Here is a 16,924-nt window from a genome sequence, read left to right as displayed (position 1 = left end):
CAACTGCAAGGTATTACCTTTTCAGCGATTGAAGTGTGTGGGCAGGGGACGAATATTAGTTAAGACACAGCATTAACATTACTAAAGCGGATCTGATTGAATCCTGGTCTTTGTGTGTTGATAATGTTAAATGTAAAACCTGCGGGTTCCAAGTGCAGAAACATCTACTTGTTTAACATAGAAATAACACCATTTTCGTAATCAAGAAAGCATTACCATCTACAGCTATGTATTTCATTTCATTCCATTCAGGCTAATTAAAGTGTTGCACTATGGGGAAATGGGTGCTATTAAAGCATCACTCAGCACACTCCAACATAGCAAAGAATAGGAGCAAGGCCACTTTTTTTAAATGTTTATTATGTGAAATAGCGGAGGACAAAAATAAATTAAGACTTAGGGCATGTATAGACAGGGGACTGTGAGTTTTGATGGCCAGTCTTGAGAAAAGCCAGTCACCTCTACTGGCCTTATCCAGGCAGTAATTAACAGATGGAACAACTAGTTTAACTACTGCAACATTTAAACAAAGTTATTTCTACCTCCTTTACCTCACTCATGCGACTGAGAGTCGCACACCACCAAGATGGAGGAGCACAATGAGCATCTGCCGGTTGGCTGGGGAAGAAAAGAACCGCTCCCAGTGGAGGAGAATGGAGAGCAGAGAGTCGGGAGTGGGAGTTGGACCAAAAAAAATTAAATGAAACAAAACAAAACAAAAATATATGAAATGACATCTCATAGTCCTTTCTCCCCCTGTGTGTTTCTCTGTTGATGGTGGCGTAACAGTGGGGATGTGGATGTCTTGACACCATTGGGTCCACAGATAACATGGTAGCCACAGCAACTGGAGAATCCTTAAATAGACATGATGTGCTTGACAAAGGCTGGAAGAGGAGAATGCAAGAGACAGAGTCAGTGAATAGGTGACTGTTTTCTAAATGTCAAGCACCACATTGTATTTAAATTTTTTGACTGAAATGATGTCTCTAACTCATGTCAAATATACGTAGCATGAGATCTGCAAGACGTGAGATGGTTGGCCATCCAAACGCTCTTCCCTAGAAGTCCTGGTTTCAAGTAACACATCGGTTCATTTTCCTAGTGCAAAATGCATGTAGGGAGTCCCAAAATGGCTGCAAACCTCCTGATAATCGTGTGCCGTTATTTGTTTAATATGTTCTTATTAACGTTCTGCAGTACAGGGAATAGCATGCCATTTGGAATGGAACCCGGTACTGGCTAGACTTGAAGGCTTACCCTCGTAGTTGATACTGCCGTTCTCGTCTTCCTGTCCTGCCATGAGGGCATCGATCTCAGCTTCAGTCATCTTCTCACCTAGAGGGAGAGAGACCCCAGGTCACCAGCTGGTCTGGTGTCATATGATACCAACATACCTCACATAATGTCTTTCTTCCTTTCACCCACTTGCACACAAAACACACATGCAAAAAGGATTTTACCCGCACCAAAACATGCCAATCCCAGATCACTCACCTAGTGTTCCAAGGACAATACGCAGCTCAGCGCCCATCACAGTGCCGTTGCCCTCCTTGTCGAAGACGCGCAGACCCTCAACATAGTCATCAAGTGTTCCCTTGTTGGGGTCGTTGACGATGTGCTGGAACATGGGAAGGAAGCCCTCGAAGTCCACTCTCTTGTTGGCCATTTCTGTGGGCAGCCAGAGAAATCGTAAGTATAACATATGTTTCCCATAGATATATATATAACAAAGTTTAAGCTATCAAAAAGCACTTGTAAAGAGACAACATCATGATGTTTTGGTGTTTAACGTCCTTACATGTTTAATTCTAAAATGATATTGTTTAAATATGTAATAAAAATCTTCAAATATATATTTTTGATAGCATAATACATAAGCCAGGGTTAATTTAATTTGCATTTGGGAAGGTTTTTCTATATTTAGAACATATGGTAGTATTTAAATGATAAGTAAGTCTTATGCTCTATATATTATAACAATATTATCCCGTTGGTTTTAGACAGTACATACTTCAGTAGTTGAAGCAAATCTTGAAGAACAGTGATTACAGTGCCGGACCTACTCTGTCAGATACTCAAAACATATATACAGTAGAGTGAATTCAGAAAGTTTCTTTACATTTTGTTGTTGTGTTACAGCCTGAATTTACATATTAATTTTGATTTTTTACGTTTACGTCAAATTCATTTTTTTTTTACTAGAAAAGATAACACATCATTAGTCAATAAAATCACTATATCTTGAGTCATCTGTGGCAACTTCAACTGACAAAGCAGAACCTATACCATAAAGCCTAGAGTCTAGATGGAAGTATTTCCTGAGAAAGAGGCAAATGACAGCACACCTGGAGTTTGCCAAAAAACTGGGATTAGGTACAAGCCAAATATAGGCAAATCCTTAATGATTAATGACCTCAAGCATACTACAAAGGCAATGCTGGAAAAGCTTCGGAACAATAATGTGAAAGTCTGCCCACCCAAAGCCCAGACTTGAATCCTACAAAGAATTTGTGAAGATTGCTGTTCATCAACACTCCTCATCCAACTTGACAGAGTTTGAGAAAATCTGCAAGGAAGAATGGGAGAAAATCCCGATGGTAATCCATATGCACTTAAAGCTTAAATTGTTGCCAAAACGTAATCTTTTAAGTATTGACTCAGGAGGCTGTATAGTCCTGTAAATATTTTATAGGATGATGGTGTGTGTAGATTGGTAACACAAAAACATATTTAAATCATTTCTGAAATCAATGTATTTTTGCCTCCAAAAATACAAGTGAAATATACATATTAAATATATTGTATATAAAATATCACACATTTTGAAAATCCCAAATAAAAATTAGACAATATATCACATCTCTATCTGTCACACTGTGCTATTATACAAAACTATATTAGATCCTTTAATTAAAAAAAGATATTCATCATGACCAGTTGGATTTGAAATATTGTTGGTTTGAAATGTAAATCCTTTGCTCAGGACTAAGGCATAAAGAATGCACAGACATTAATATATAAATATTGCCAGAAACACATCATATAAAAATATATAAATTGTAAGGTATATTTCATGTGATATTTAGGCTCAAATATTGCCACACATTTTCCAAATATAAGGACAATATTTCCCTGCCATACAAGGATTGTCATGATTTCTACTTCATGAATCAGAAGATAGATACATTACATGCATACTGAAATAATAGCAATGTATATCACATTTCACATTGGCAGGATTTTATCCATAAATACTTCAAAGACCTTTTAGAGCTACTCAGGCTTAGGAGATCTGTCTGTCATGACAGGTGTTGAATTGTTACAACGTGCTATAAAAGGGATCAGACAAATGCCAAGGTGTGGTCACACATAGAGAGACATGTCCTTGTCCCTCATGTTCTAAAATAAGACATACTCAACTATGCATTCCTTATCATTCAAAGTGAAGACGTATGACTTGTTTTTGTTACACGACCCGTATATATTGATTTGGTTGTGTCTGTGGTTGTGTCTGTGGTTGTGTGTGTGTGTATTTGTGTGTCCATATAACTGTTTAGGGACATAGTTGTCTTACCATCATCTGTGGGATTGCCCAGGATTTTGCGCACATCCTTGTTGGTGGGGTTCTGTCCCAGGGCACGCATGATGTCAGCGATCTGGTTGTATGCCACCTTGGCGTCACCTACCCTGTCGAAGAGACCGAAAGCCTCTTTGTAGTCTTTGTTGAGGTGAGAGAGAAAGAGGAAGGGAGAGAGAATGAGAGAGAAAGAGGAATTATTGATTTCAGGCTAGTGACCAACATAAGATTTACAAACTAGTTTTCTATCTGCCTCGGATGAAGTTAAACGTTTCTGTGAGCTTAGGCTAGAAAACATGACGAAAACATGGATTCATAATGGAACTGGACATTTCTATACATTTCTGATAGAAATGGATGTTATATTAATTAATGATGGAACAAAACACCTCTATGTGCATATGATGACACTTCAGGATGCACTCCAGGATTTCTGGCTCCTGGTTATAATGGTGGGTCCTTTTTGCTTGACAGCACCAGTGCCGTGCCGATATGTACCTCGTGTCATCAAAACCTCTCGCTATCACTTTCATGGCCAACTGAGGTGTGGTAGTGATTAATCATACAGATTATTTACATATAATCATCATACACACCCAACCCAAAATGGGAGATAAAAAAAATTAGCAAAAGTCCTGTACTACATCTTTATTTGAAAGCAATACATCGAAAACAATATAGTTCTTTATGTGATGTCCTGTTAGTGTGTCATCCAGTTGTCTCTCTCACTCTTTCTTGTAGGCCACTCATGACCAAGGCACTGAATTAGTTGGAATAGATACTGAAGAGAGAATACGAGCCCCACTCCTTTATAAGGCAATGCTGTGAGTAGATACAAGTCAACCAAGAGACTGCTGACTGTGGTGTAACCAACACCCAGCTGGGGCTAAGACTCTGCAGCCTAATGCAGCCACCAAGAACATATCATTAACAGGCTTAATGAAACACTAACAATAAGGCACAGATGGATTTCATTCATTTCATTCTGACATTTATAATGAAAATGACAATATAATGAAATTAGTCTGGCCTAGAGATAAGTGTTTTAGCTGTTCCATATTCCTTTCCAGTTTTAATGGCCTGTGCCAGGCATCTGTCCACATGATGTTGTCAATAGGTAAATGCATTAAATGCATTGAATGCACTGAATTTAATCAATCCTTGGGCAATCCACAAAATGTCCAGTATATGTATTCTTTGATGTTCATTGACTGCAGCTAACTATAAATTATAAAAGATTTTTACTGGTCAAGTCTGTGGTCCAAGCAGAATACACACACACACACACATATATAAATGTATAAATATATTTATTATTGTTCTGACCTATAGAACATTTACATTTCACAACCTCAAGACAATTGATCATTCTCAAATTACACGCAGCTGTAATTATATGTGAAGGTTTCAAATAAATAGGATTCCAGAAAATATATATATATTTCATGTGAATGGGTAACTGTAAATCATATATATATATATATGCATATATAATCTAAATGCATCCATATTTGCATTTGTTATATTTGTAGAACTGTTTCAGTTATACAATAATAGACAAAACAGACATATTCAGAAAAAGAGACAAGTCTTGGCCAAAGAAATTGTTTCATGGAAATATCCATTTAACATGTATGTTTTAATCGAAACAGGCTTAATCTGTGTCCAGGAACTTGACCATGGAAATACACTTCAGTTATTTAACTTACCCTCCTGCTGGTCAGGAGTGAACTCCACCTATAGAGGACAGTAGAGGAGAACAGTCAAAACATTGAAAAAAAAGTCAGGCCAGTGTAATTGTTCCATTTAGTTTCACTGTAGCCATGGTCTTTCTATCGACATTCTCGAAGTGAAACAGCAGAGAATTTCTATAAAAAAGAATTTAGTAGCACTGACTGCAGCTATTCCCCCAGAACAGTTTTACTCTGCCTGATTCTGGAACTAAAATTTTGGTACAGTAAAGATGGCCGGTATAGTAGGCTAATTTAACCTAGAATACTTCCACGCCCACATAGTGGCTTGCAGGGGGGTTGGCCTGTCTAACTATTTCACAGTCATAGTCACACAATAATGAAACAGGGTGCCAGTGAAAGGGAATGAGGTTTTGAGTGAACTAACTACAGTAGTTTAGCAGCTTTGTTTTAGGTCTCAAATTAAACTGTGGGGATATCTTCTATTGGACTGATGGTTTAAGAATGGGCTGTACCCAAAATGTGCTCTACATTGAGAGCGAACATGTAACAGTAATGTGGTTAATTAACAGTTGATTGACTTTAGATTTCTCACAGTGTAAAACAATTAGTGGTTTTCCTTGTTAAGTGGAAAGTGGATATTGCCAATGCTTAGCAAAAGTGTCTAACGAAAAATTCCCAAAAACAGAATTGACCGTATTACTAAATATTTTTCCCATACAATTATGAAACTTGAGAAGCACTTTTTAATCAATTTTCTTGGTCATAGAGAGAAAGTTCACAAATGTTTTACAAGGTTTTCTGACAGCAACAATAGCCTACAATGTATAATGTAAATAATGAACAAATGCTTTTCCTCTTGTATATGCTGATTCATATTCAACAAAAATATCTTATATGTAAAAGATAAATAAAAATAAAACTGGGTAAAAAGTATTTCTCATATTCCAAGAAGTCCAGAAGAAACACTACCCCTACAAAAGCTAAAATTAGCGGCACGGCTATACCCTTAAGATGGCATTCGATCTTGGAGGTCCATCTTTAGATACTTTAACATGTCCACATTTGGCGACAAGTTCTGTGGCAATTTCACCTTGTCACTAACTCTATCAGCCTATCAGGGGAGCCGAAATCTTTGGAGGCTTGGCTTACGGAAGGTAGAAGCGCCCGTGTGGAGCTATCCGAGGTGCTGATGGTCAGCTCCGAAATGGACCCCTACATCCTAAATCATATGCACTTGTGGAGATCTGAATGGGTTTGACAGGTGTAGACCTTAAGCACACTACCTTGCCCTCATATAGGCTAGAAGTAAAATTTAACTTATTGACACAATATTATAAATGAAACTGATTTCCACAACTGCATGGGGTGTAGGATGTAGGTGTCCATTTGGGTTTGGTAATTCTGCTTCGGAACTAGAGCCTACATTCAACTGAAAGCGGTTTATTGGGAACTTCGCATTGAGCCAACATTGAGAAAGATTATCAACAATTGACTCGCTTTCGGGATTGAATCGCGGCATTGGTCCGTTAGCGCTCTAGAGATTTAGCTAAAAGTTGCCCTACAGGAATACAATACAGCATGGGATACACATGCCAAAATAAGACCAAGACAAATCTTCCAAAAGTCCTAAAACAGCTTTTTAAACGATTCCAGAACTGTGATAACGTTAAATTTTAGTTCAAAGTTTGTTTTTATTGATTTTCACAAAAAGGCATCCTAATAGTGGAGGAAAATAATAGTGGGGAAAAATAAATAATACTTGCCAATAAAATATATAGACAGTCAATATGTAATGTTTCAGCCGAAGAAATTCCCGTAGTTAATGTGTAGCAAACGTCTTTACTGTACCATCAACAAGTATCTTGAGAACGGCCATTGACCGTCATGGCATATTGAAACGTCACATTGAAAGCACAGCCACACAGACTTCAAAAAACAGGTCGTATAAAGACCATAAACAATTATAGTAGCGTGCAATAAAGGTCACTTTTCTAACTTTTTGAAGACAAAGTAGTCTTTAGCGGGAAAGGATATAGGTTGCATACAAGGGATAGTCTGGAAGAGTTTCGGTAAAGCATCATATATTTACCTTGACTGAGGATATGTCAAAAGGAGGGGGGGCGGGTGCCGCCTCAGGTTCGGGTGCGGGTGCGGGTGCAGCTGCCTTTGCGGGCTCTGCTTTCTTTGCGGGTGCCTTAGCGTCCTTCTTGGGTGCCATTTTAGCAGAGTTAAGTTAGTAAGCTAGTTCACAAGTTAAACAGACAGGCAGTTCCCGCACAAGCTTGGAGCAGACTCAGAACATGAAGGGGGCGTCTGGGCGTATATATATGAGATATTCTACACAGCACCCTCGTCAAAATTGCCCTAGGGAACTGATTGGACCTTGCCAGGAGAGGGTGGGGTACCGTTCTTTACATGGAGTATGGACACCCATGTAAGTCGCGTTCAGGACTGAGTGAGAGCGTCAGAAGATGTTTATTTAAAACAGCGCGAGCTGTGGAAAATTGGGAAACATGGGAAACAGCGACTGAGTTCGTCCGGGGTCACATAGCCTACGTTATTCCACCTGAGCAGCGGAATGCAATGCATGTCTTATGTGAGTGTGAGGACAAACAAATTCACTCCCAATCTGCCATATTTTTAACAGGAATTTGGACTTTCATCTTAGAGGACTATCAGTGTCCTTGACGAGAGGCGCTCCATAAATTGCAAGCATAGTATTCTAATCAAATGTGCGTTTGATACATGCATTGAGTCAGAGAAATGTTTGTCCCTGCCTTCTTAATGAACAAAAACAGGGCCTGCCATTGCCTATCGGGAACCCTATGGGAAATTTTTGGGGTGTACCCAACTCACAGTAAAGTGTACATTTTACTCATTTGGCAATAAGGCAGAAAAAACTCTGATTTTACAGCTAATTTCCTGTAATTCTACCAATTAAATTAATATGTCAATTTGCGGCATAGTCAAGAATAAAACCTTGACTGTCACGGTCCTGTAATCCATGTAATAGCTTCTGTTTAGGTTACATTTCTTGAGACAATCTGGACCGAAAAAAGCTGAATGTAAATGTTTACTCTTTATTTTACACACACATACACACAAACAAACAGTATCATATAATGGCACAGTGGGTTGACAGCTTCTTCTATCACTCCCGGATGAATGAAAGGGAAATTGGTTGTCATTCAGTCAGGTTCATGGGTTGTTGAAAGCATCATGTGATGGTGTTCACTATAATTGGCAAAAATAACTGTAAGACCACAGTTTTGAAAAAAGGAAATGTTTCTATATCTAGTAGACCTGATGACAGGGCATGCCACTTCTCTCTTTTGACCATAGGGAATAAAGGGGAAATTGGGGAGTGGGTCATACAAGCAGGCTACCAAATTTAGATTTCAGACAATTATGGTTATATGTTTGTATGGACTGAATATGGTCTTCACCAATTGAGCACACATAGACATTCCCTTACACACGCTACATTCAAAACAACAGTCATGTGGTCTTATTGATGAAGACATTCCTATCTCAATCCACATAGTCTCTATAAACAGATTGTAATTGAAGCTTCGGACACTGTTGTTTCACTATAAGGTTTCATTAGTACATTTTGATAACCTGTGACTGAGTGATGGTCCACATCACTTCTGTCTCTTGGTGTTGAAAGTTAGAACGGTGGACCAGGTTTATCAGCCGTAACCCTGAACAAAGACTAGATTTGTGTCCCAAATGGCTATCCTTAATGTGGCACTGCCTTTGAATCGCTCACATCTAGAGCAGGGGAGGAGTGGCCAGCTCTTTTTGAATGACCCCGCGCAGGGTTACGAGGCCAGGATCGGGGTCAGAGTGAGTAATCACGGAGCGTTGGCTCTCCCAATGCCAGGGAATGGTTGTGACGTATCAGGAGGAAGGAGATTGGAGTTTTTGGGGGTGCGAGCGTCAGCTGCCAGTGCCAGTAAACAGGCAAGGCCGATGGAGCAAAATGTGTCCCCTTCCTTGTCTATATTGGTCTCCAAAGGCAGGCTAATGCACCAACCCCACCGTCAAGGCCTGACAAGGGCCTCATTACGATTCAACTGGAGAAATAACTCCACCATTTACACTCCGCCTACTTTTTCTGAATCAATGCCTGCATGGAGGCAGCTCCCGGGAGCCAGAGCTGTCTCACAGCTGTCATCAGTCCTCTCCCGAGGCAGCTCATGCAATGCTTGCACAGACCCCCACTACCTCCATGACAAAAATGACGTTTTCTCATAACCAGGAACAGTACCACCACCTCTCCCTTAAATCTTACCCCCTCTCTCCCCTGACACGGGTCCACCCTCCTCTCTTACCTGTCCCTAACCCAAGAGTTCCACTTTAGTGTTTAATGTTTTAGGAGCTTTAATGAGGACACAATCAGAGCCAGGCAGTCTGGCGGTAATGCAGAAGGGATGAGGGGCATTGGGTTTAGAGCGACCAGAGTCGAGGTCAGTCAATTTCATTACTACTCGGTCAATTCAGGAAGTAAACAACTCAAACTCCAATTGTCGAGTAGTTTAATGAGTATCAAATAGATGAAAAACAAAATGTTACTGTGAGTTTACTTCATGAATTGGCTGAATTCAGATGAATTGACCCCAGCCTTGATAATAATAGTATTATGTTGGCCTAGAGCAGCTGTTCCTAACTTTCTCATTCTGGGGACCACCAAATCATTATTAAACTGCTAGAACATGTACTGCCCCATTTAAAAAAATATTAGATTTGAGGGTGGGAACTGGGCTTTTGTCAGGCTGTAATCTTTACAAAGCCAGGAGAGTCAACCGGTTATCGTGTAATGTCTTGGCTGATAGGAACATTGTTGAGGCAAGTCCATTGGCCCTTTTGAATAGCTACCGGCCACTAGTGCAAAAAACAAAGACCAAAAATAATTGCTCCAAGCTATTTTTGATCAGAATTACGACTGTCATTGGTGGAAGTTTCCATTAAAACAATGCGTCTGTCTTTAACACCTTCAATCACATAATGTCTGGGTTTTGTCTGGGTTTTACTTTAAAGATTACAGAGTTATTTTTACCAAGAATTTGCTGAAATGTCCAAATGGTTCATCTGATATGAATGAAAATACCCTAACATAACTAACTTAAGCCCCCTTATCAATGTATCTAAGCCAAAGCGCTGGAAGACCGAGCCAAAAGGACCACAAATGTGTCACTGTCCAAATACATTGACTTTAATGTACATTTTGACAATTCTCTTTGTTTATACAAATTATAAAATATATTAAATGTGGGGGGCTATGACAAAACTAAATGGTTAATCCAGTATGGATGAAAACATTTCAAACTAAAGTTAACACTACGCAATTTAACACCATATTCATCCGGTCAAAATGCTGGAATACACAATAAAAAAACGTGTCACTTTCCAAAAACTTTTGGTGTTCATTATGTGGTAAATTACTGAAAATAATACAATTAACCTTACCTAATTATATTATTTTGGTAAACTTAGTTTTATATAAAAAAAAATTACAGTATATTTTGTAATGGGGAGAGGCACAGAGAACGGACACAGAGGGTGTGTTCAGAGTCCTGTTGGCCATTTTATTAACAAAAAGCGAAGGTTGGAGGAGGATGTGATGTGTTATCAAAATCAGAAGATAAACCCCTTTCATGGGGAGGCGGCTTCTTCTCTGGGGCGGCCTCCCGGTGGGGGATTGGGAGAAATGGCCGTTGATAGTCGTATATTTGGCGGCTGCTCCAGCAACCTTCAGCACCCTCCAGCTCCTTCCAGCACCTTCTAGCACCCCCCAGCACTTCCCAGCGCCTTCCAGCACCCTCCATCTCTCTCCAAAGGGGAGGCAGGGTTGTAGGGATGGGGCTAGTCCAGCTTGTAGCTTCCGGGAATCTTCTGCTTTTTCTGTTGGGGGCGTTGGTCCGACGCTGATTTCTGGGGTATGGGCGCGTTCATGCCAATATATACTGTATCCAGTGTGGTGAGCGGAAGAGGACTCTGATCTGCTTCTTGCCCCCTTCTGACCAGTGATTACCCACTCTGGGAAATAAATCAAAAAAGTATTGTGACTTGTCTTCAAGTTGGCTGTCTCAGTTCCTATATGGTTTCTAGTACAGTTTTTGGGTCCAGCTTTGAGAAAATAGTGTCTGTAGAGTTAGGACTCAACTACTCTATGACCAACTGGTGCAAGTGTATCATTATCAGTTTTGTAATCTAATTTCCACACTTTTATTCAAATTTTATTTTGAAATAATCCTTACATTGTTGATAAGCTTATCCCCACTTAATTTGTCTTTGTTGCTATGACTTTGTGGCTGTAAAACATACCTACAAACCAGTGACAACCGTGCAACCGTGACACTGTTTAAGAGGGTGAAAGGGAATCAACAGGTTGAATGCCTTGGTCGACCTGGTTGTCTCTGCCTCAGCTGTGGAATTCTCCACTAAAGCAGAATGAGTTTAAAAATAAACTGCTGCAAGCAACACCAAAAATATAATGAACACCTGTTATTTTCTTAATAGGGGCAGAAAACAGCTACATCACATCACATTCTTAATAGGAGGTTTGTAGACCAGATTGAAAAACACTTATTAACGTGCAATGTTAAAAATGTGTTTACCATTTTATTCTGAAAACCTCATTGTTAATCACTCAGAATTTACTTATGTCTTGTGACATTTTGGGTACTTTCCAAAACAAAATAGAAAAACTAAGAAAAAGGATTCTTAGATATTGTTACTTGATCATTTTGATAACCTAAAAATTAGCAGGTTTAAAAAAGTAGATGCCTCTCAATGGAACATTTAGTCAGTATTAGGTATGTGGTTGATGGGCATGCTTATGCAAACAAACTAAGGTTATTTAGTGGCTACATATGACATATTTGGCGTTAATAATTAAAATACATTTTCCTCAACAATTGGGGTAACTTGCCCCTCCCCTCATTATATATTCAAAGTTAATTGTTCGAACTCAATAAGATTATAAATCATTTTTTGTTCCTAAGTTTTAGATACTGTTAACTCAGTTTTGTATGTTAAATGTATTTACTAACAGTATCAGACAGATTTTTAGTTGAGCTATAAGCGGCTGGCTGCCAAGTTAAGTGTTAAAATAATGTTGTGACATAAAATTACCACACTTTACACTACATATTCAAAAGCAACACTGCACCTCCTACTTCCTACTCTTTCCAACCCTTTCCAGGCCACCATGCAGAAGACTTTAGGTCAAATGTCTAAAGCGGTGTGATGATTTACCCTGTATCTCCGTACAGAAAGGGCAAGATGACTCCATTCCACTCCATGGCTATACCCTGGGGTGATGAACGCCTTGAGATCAAGTTAAATCCCCAGGTCTTGAAGCCAAGAGCGGTTAGAGAACTGTGGAGGGGAAAGATTGGAGCCTTTCCACAGATGTGAAGAGGAAGCAGGGTTGTATTCATTTGGCAAAAAAATTAAAAAATTATGTATACTATAACAGGGAGGGACTATTTGGACCAATTAGGATTTTTATGTTGAATAAAAAAAAAATGGAGTACTTCTGTCCAACATTATTGCTGGAATGCTGATGTGCAGTAGTTTATGTTCAAAACCAAATCTAGCTTATTATTTAAATTGATAATAAGCTAGTTCTTGATAAGTCGAATCAAGTATGTCACAACTGAGGTTGGAGTAGCACTGTTGAAGGTTACATGGTGAAGACATAGTAGCTTATGAATTCCGAATCCAAATCCAAGGCTGTGTTCCAGTTCCCCACTCTAGTGGAAAATATAGGTGGGAACAGCTGGCCTTAGGCCAGTGACATTGTAAGTCTGCAAACAGAATCTAGATCAGCAATACAATCAGGTGGACTTTGGACCGGGACAAGCGGGGGGGGGGGGGCTGCGGTAAGCAAAAGCAAGAATTGTCAGGCAGAATCTGGATCAGTAACGTAACCAGATGGACTTCACACTGGGACAGTTAGGAGTAGTCATGCCAGGTAGACCAATAAATTACACCAGAAACCAACTGACACTAGATCCCCCTCACATAGCCAACGGCAGCCTAGAACCGGACAAGGCCAACCAGACACAAAAAATCCAGCATGCATCCCAAAGGAAGACCCCAGACCCAGCTCCCATATCCAGAGATGGACTGCAGCTACATGGGATGAGCCTCCCACTTCCACTGCCAGGTCCCTTAGCCCCCACATCACCCCCCAGCACCGCGAGCACCTGGAGGTAAGACCTCTGCCCCCTCTGTCCAGGGGATACACAACAACAAAAACAATTGCAACACTAACTTTGCCAAGCAGAGCACCAGACCACCAAAGGGACTCCAATAGAACACCAACCACCCTGAGACAAGGCCGAGGACAGCCCAGCGATTGCTGTCCTATTTCCAGGCACCAGGATAGATAAAGCTAGACAGAAAGATATTTTCAGTAACTCAAAACACTCATGTCAAGTATGGCAAAAAGCCCAACATGACGTGATGCATCCTCTTAGGGACAACATCATAGAACACAAGTAACCCAGTTACTCACCAGTCCTTAATAATATCATTGGAGAAAAGGTATCCCAGTGGAGAGAGGGGAAATCTTATCCAGCCCAGGCTTTTTATTTTCTGTAAAGATATAAGTTTAAATAAATCAGTGTTTCTCACATGAACACGCATATAATTCCACAAATGTCCCTCTATACAAATTTCCCTCTATGGGAGAAAGCCCTGCCTCTATGGGTCTTGTGACTATGGCATGAGTATAGGCATGTGCTGAATGAACTTCATAGGTTAAATCCCTAGCCTTTAAAGGGAGCTGGTGTAGAGAAACTAAAACTAGAAAAATTTTTTGTTTGTAGTTGCATTTAGCCTCACCGGAAGTTTATTAACCCCAAAAACAGGTATGTTTTTTTTCAGGTAATATGAGGAGAGCAGGTGTCACCATCTGGATTTGAGGAATTATTCTGTCAACAAAGCAGGTTTCATTCGAAGTAACACTATAAAGACAGATAATTGAATGATTGACTACACTGGCCTATGTCACAATACTTCACATATTAAACATATTAACACCTACTAACTAAACAACATATCTATGTAATCCCTCTCGAAGACCCAAAGAGTTATTTTGTCATTTCCTGCCATCCCATACATAAGCATGTTACTTCTCTTTTGAACATTCATGTCAATGTACTAAGATGTATCTTGAGGACACATAGCTATTTTAAACTGTAGCAGGTGGGAGCACAGAAGACAGACACAGGTCTAGTGCGAGGTGCCCGAAAACATTTAGTAACACAAAAATAGGCAAAATAGAAAACTGTCTGTTTAGCTAAACTCACTACACTCGCCTTCGGGCCCTAATGGTTGTGGTCCGTACTCGGTTGATGTCTTTGCCAGGAACAGGTGAGAATTGACACAGACAGGCTGACACACATCTCTTCTCACCTCTCTGGGGTGTGGCTCGTCAGGATTGTCGGTTTGCGCTGAAATCCGGGCTGGCACACCTTTGCCACACAATGTTAACTTTAAGTGCATTAACTGGTTTTATATTCTATGTACCAATGGGATCTTTTTAAAAGTTTAAATTTTTGGGGGGTTGAGTAGTTCTGATGACATGGGGCACATATCAGCACAATGTCTATTGAAATTGTTGGGTCAACAGCTTCACTTTTACAACCAGTGAATCCCAGAATTCATTTTTAATCGCTGTCCCCCCCCAGAAAAGCAGATAAGATGCCTACGGTTGTTTTTTGACTGTTCAAATTACATTCTGTCATCAATGTGCTCTGAAGGATCCACTCAAGGACAGTTGTGGAAACACTGGGTTGTGGGAAGAGGCTAGAAAGGCCTGGTCTCTGTTTCCAACATCTCATTGCCACCTCTCTATGACATGCAGGCACCAGGGACTTCTTCGAAAGGGAATGGTGTGATTTTCATAATAAAATACCTCTTGACCCAGGCTGACTTATACACCCTTGATTTAACTTTCCTTTAACTGAAATGATAATTTCAGTTTTACAATGTGAGCTGGACCATTGTTCTGAAGTCACATTGAATTTAGATGCTGTTATTTATTAAAATAAATTCAGTGAATAATTAACTTAATTAACTTAATAATTAACCAGATTTACGATTTAAACTCCAATGCTGACAACAAATATGTTTATGTTAATATGGAAATCTAAATTTGAGTCAGCCAGGATTAAGTATTGCTAATGAAAAATGAATAACTGGAGTTGAGTTTAGGAAAAATCACAAAGTATAAAAAGTTGTGGCTGTAACAGTATACAGTTTATTCTGCCAAGCTGATCGGTCTGATTATGTGGGTGCATACTCCTTTTCCTTGATTGTTACACACCAACGTATGCAGAAAAGCGTGAGATTTAGAAACCAACTGCTATCCTGGCCAATGAATATCAGGGTAGATGAAGAATCGGTTCAGATTTTTTATATGCTTCCAACCAAGTCAGCCAAACATCGGGTGTGCAGTATGATAGGGCTTGGATGAGTCAGCCAGCAGCTAGCCCTTTTACTGAATCTGTGCTGTGTCAAGTGTGTTTCTGTTCTCCCCCTCCAACACCGCTGCCAACTCCTTCCATCTACCTCCCCGCCCCCCAGAAATCCCAATCAACCCCCATCCCCAAGTCATTCAGGCACTGCAAAAGGAATGAGGCTGTAACTGAGCCTAGGGGACAGATGGGACCTATTTATAGGGCCCTTTGGAGAGGTGTGAAGTTTCTTGGGATTTTCCTTTAAGAGCGGGGCCATGACTCCTTAAGGGGACTGAATGATGCAGTCTCTCTGGCCTGCTGAAGGGCTGGTGGCTCACTGTGACACTCACTCACAGCCATGCCACTGGCCAGACAGGGATTACACAGGGCCACGCTAATCAAAGCACCCAGACACAGAGACCAGTGGAGCATAAACACTGTGAACCTAACCAGTATTGAGCTTTTTTTCCCCTTTCAATTTGTCTTCCCCTGCCATTTGCAAATGTTTACTGATCTGTACATAGCTGAGAACAAAAGATTCTAAATTGCTTTTGTGTAATGTTTACCTAGTATTTAGTGTTTTTCTGCTAAGATTTCAAAAATGTTTTCACTGTTGTTATTTATTATATCTTACTTTTTCCCCACTTTCTTTGGCAGCAAAAAAATGTTTTCTATGCCAATAAAGCCCTTTAAATTCTATTTGAAATTGAATTGATAGAGAGAGCGAGAGAGAGAGAGAGAGAGAAGGAGCGAGAAGGAAAAAGATAGATTGTTGTGTGGTCTGGAATCTACCAACCAAAGAATTCACAGAATGGTGTTAACGCCCAATTGAGACTGAACGTCAATATCCTGAAAAGATTGGTTAAAGTGTAATACCCAGTTCTTAAACATTCCAGAACAAAGACCTTAAGGAGAATCAAGGATAGCTGTTTTACATACTTTAAAAAATCTGGGCCACGTTACCCTAAATCTTGTGCAGTAATGGCCTTACTATAGAGATGCACTTACACTTCTACTGCTAAATGTATTACAACATAACATTACAACATAACACATGGTTTATTTCCCTCAGATCATACAGACTCACAAAGAATTTGGAATTAAGTCAAATGTTGTGTTTGATTTAAAATGTTGTGTTGTGAACTCGAATATCTCCCATATCTGTTGGGTGA

General features: G+C 39.8%; 1 protein-coding gene across 1 annotated transcript; it reads right to left on the bottom strand.

The window, feature by feature from the left end:
• Positions 1-425: 425 nt before the first annotated feature.
• On the bottom strand, positions 426-7,580 carry myl1 (myosin, light chain 1, alkali; skeletal, fast). Its single transcript, XM_010867814.5, has 6 exons — positions 7,364-7,580; positions 5,290-5,317; positions 3,578-3,721; positions 1,498-1,671; positions 1,261-1,338; positions 426-887 (listed from the first exon to the last, which is right to left on the bottom strand). The coding sequence occupies exons 1-6, from the start codon at positions 7,490-7,492 to the stop codon at positions 859-861; spliced, it is 582 nt and encodes a 193-aa protein (XP_010866116.1). The 5' UTR covers positions 7,493-7,580; the 3' UTR covers positions 426-858.
• Between the last annotated feature and the right edge of the window lie 9,344 nt (positions 7,581-16,924).

Source organism: Esox lucius, chromosome 16 (assembly GCF_011004845.1).
Source record: "Esox lucius isolate fEsoLuc1 chromosome 16, fEsoLuc1.pri, whole genome shotgun sequence".
In the NCBI taxonomy this organism is placed as follows: domain Eukaryota; kingdom Metazoa; phylum Chordata; class Actinopteri; order Esociformes; family Esocidae; genus Esox; species Esox lucius.
Note: the sequence above shows the minus strand (reverse complement) of the source record. Positions and strands in the feature narration are given on the sequence as shown.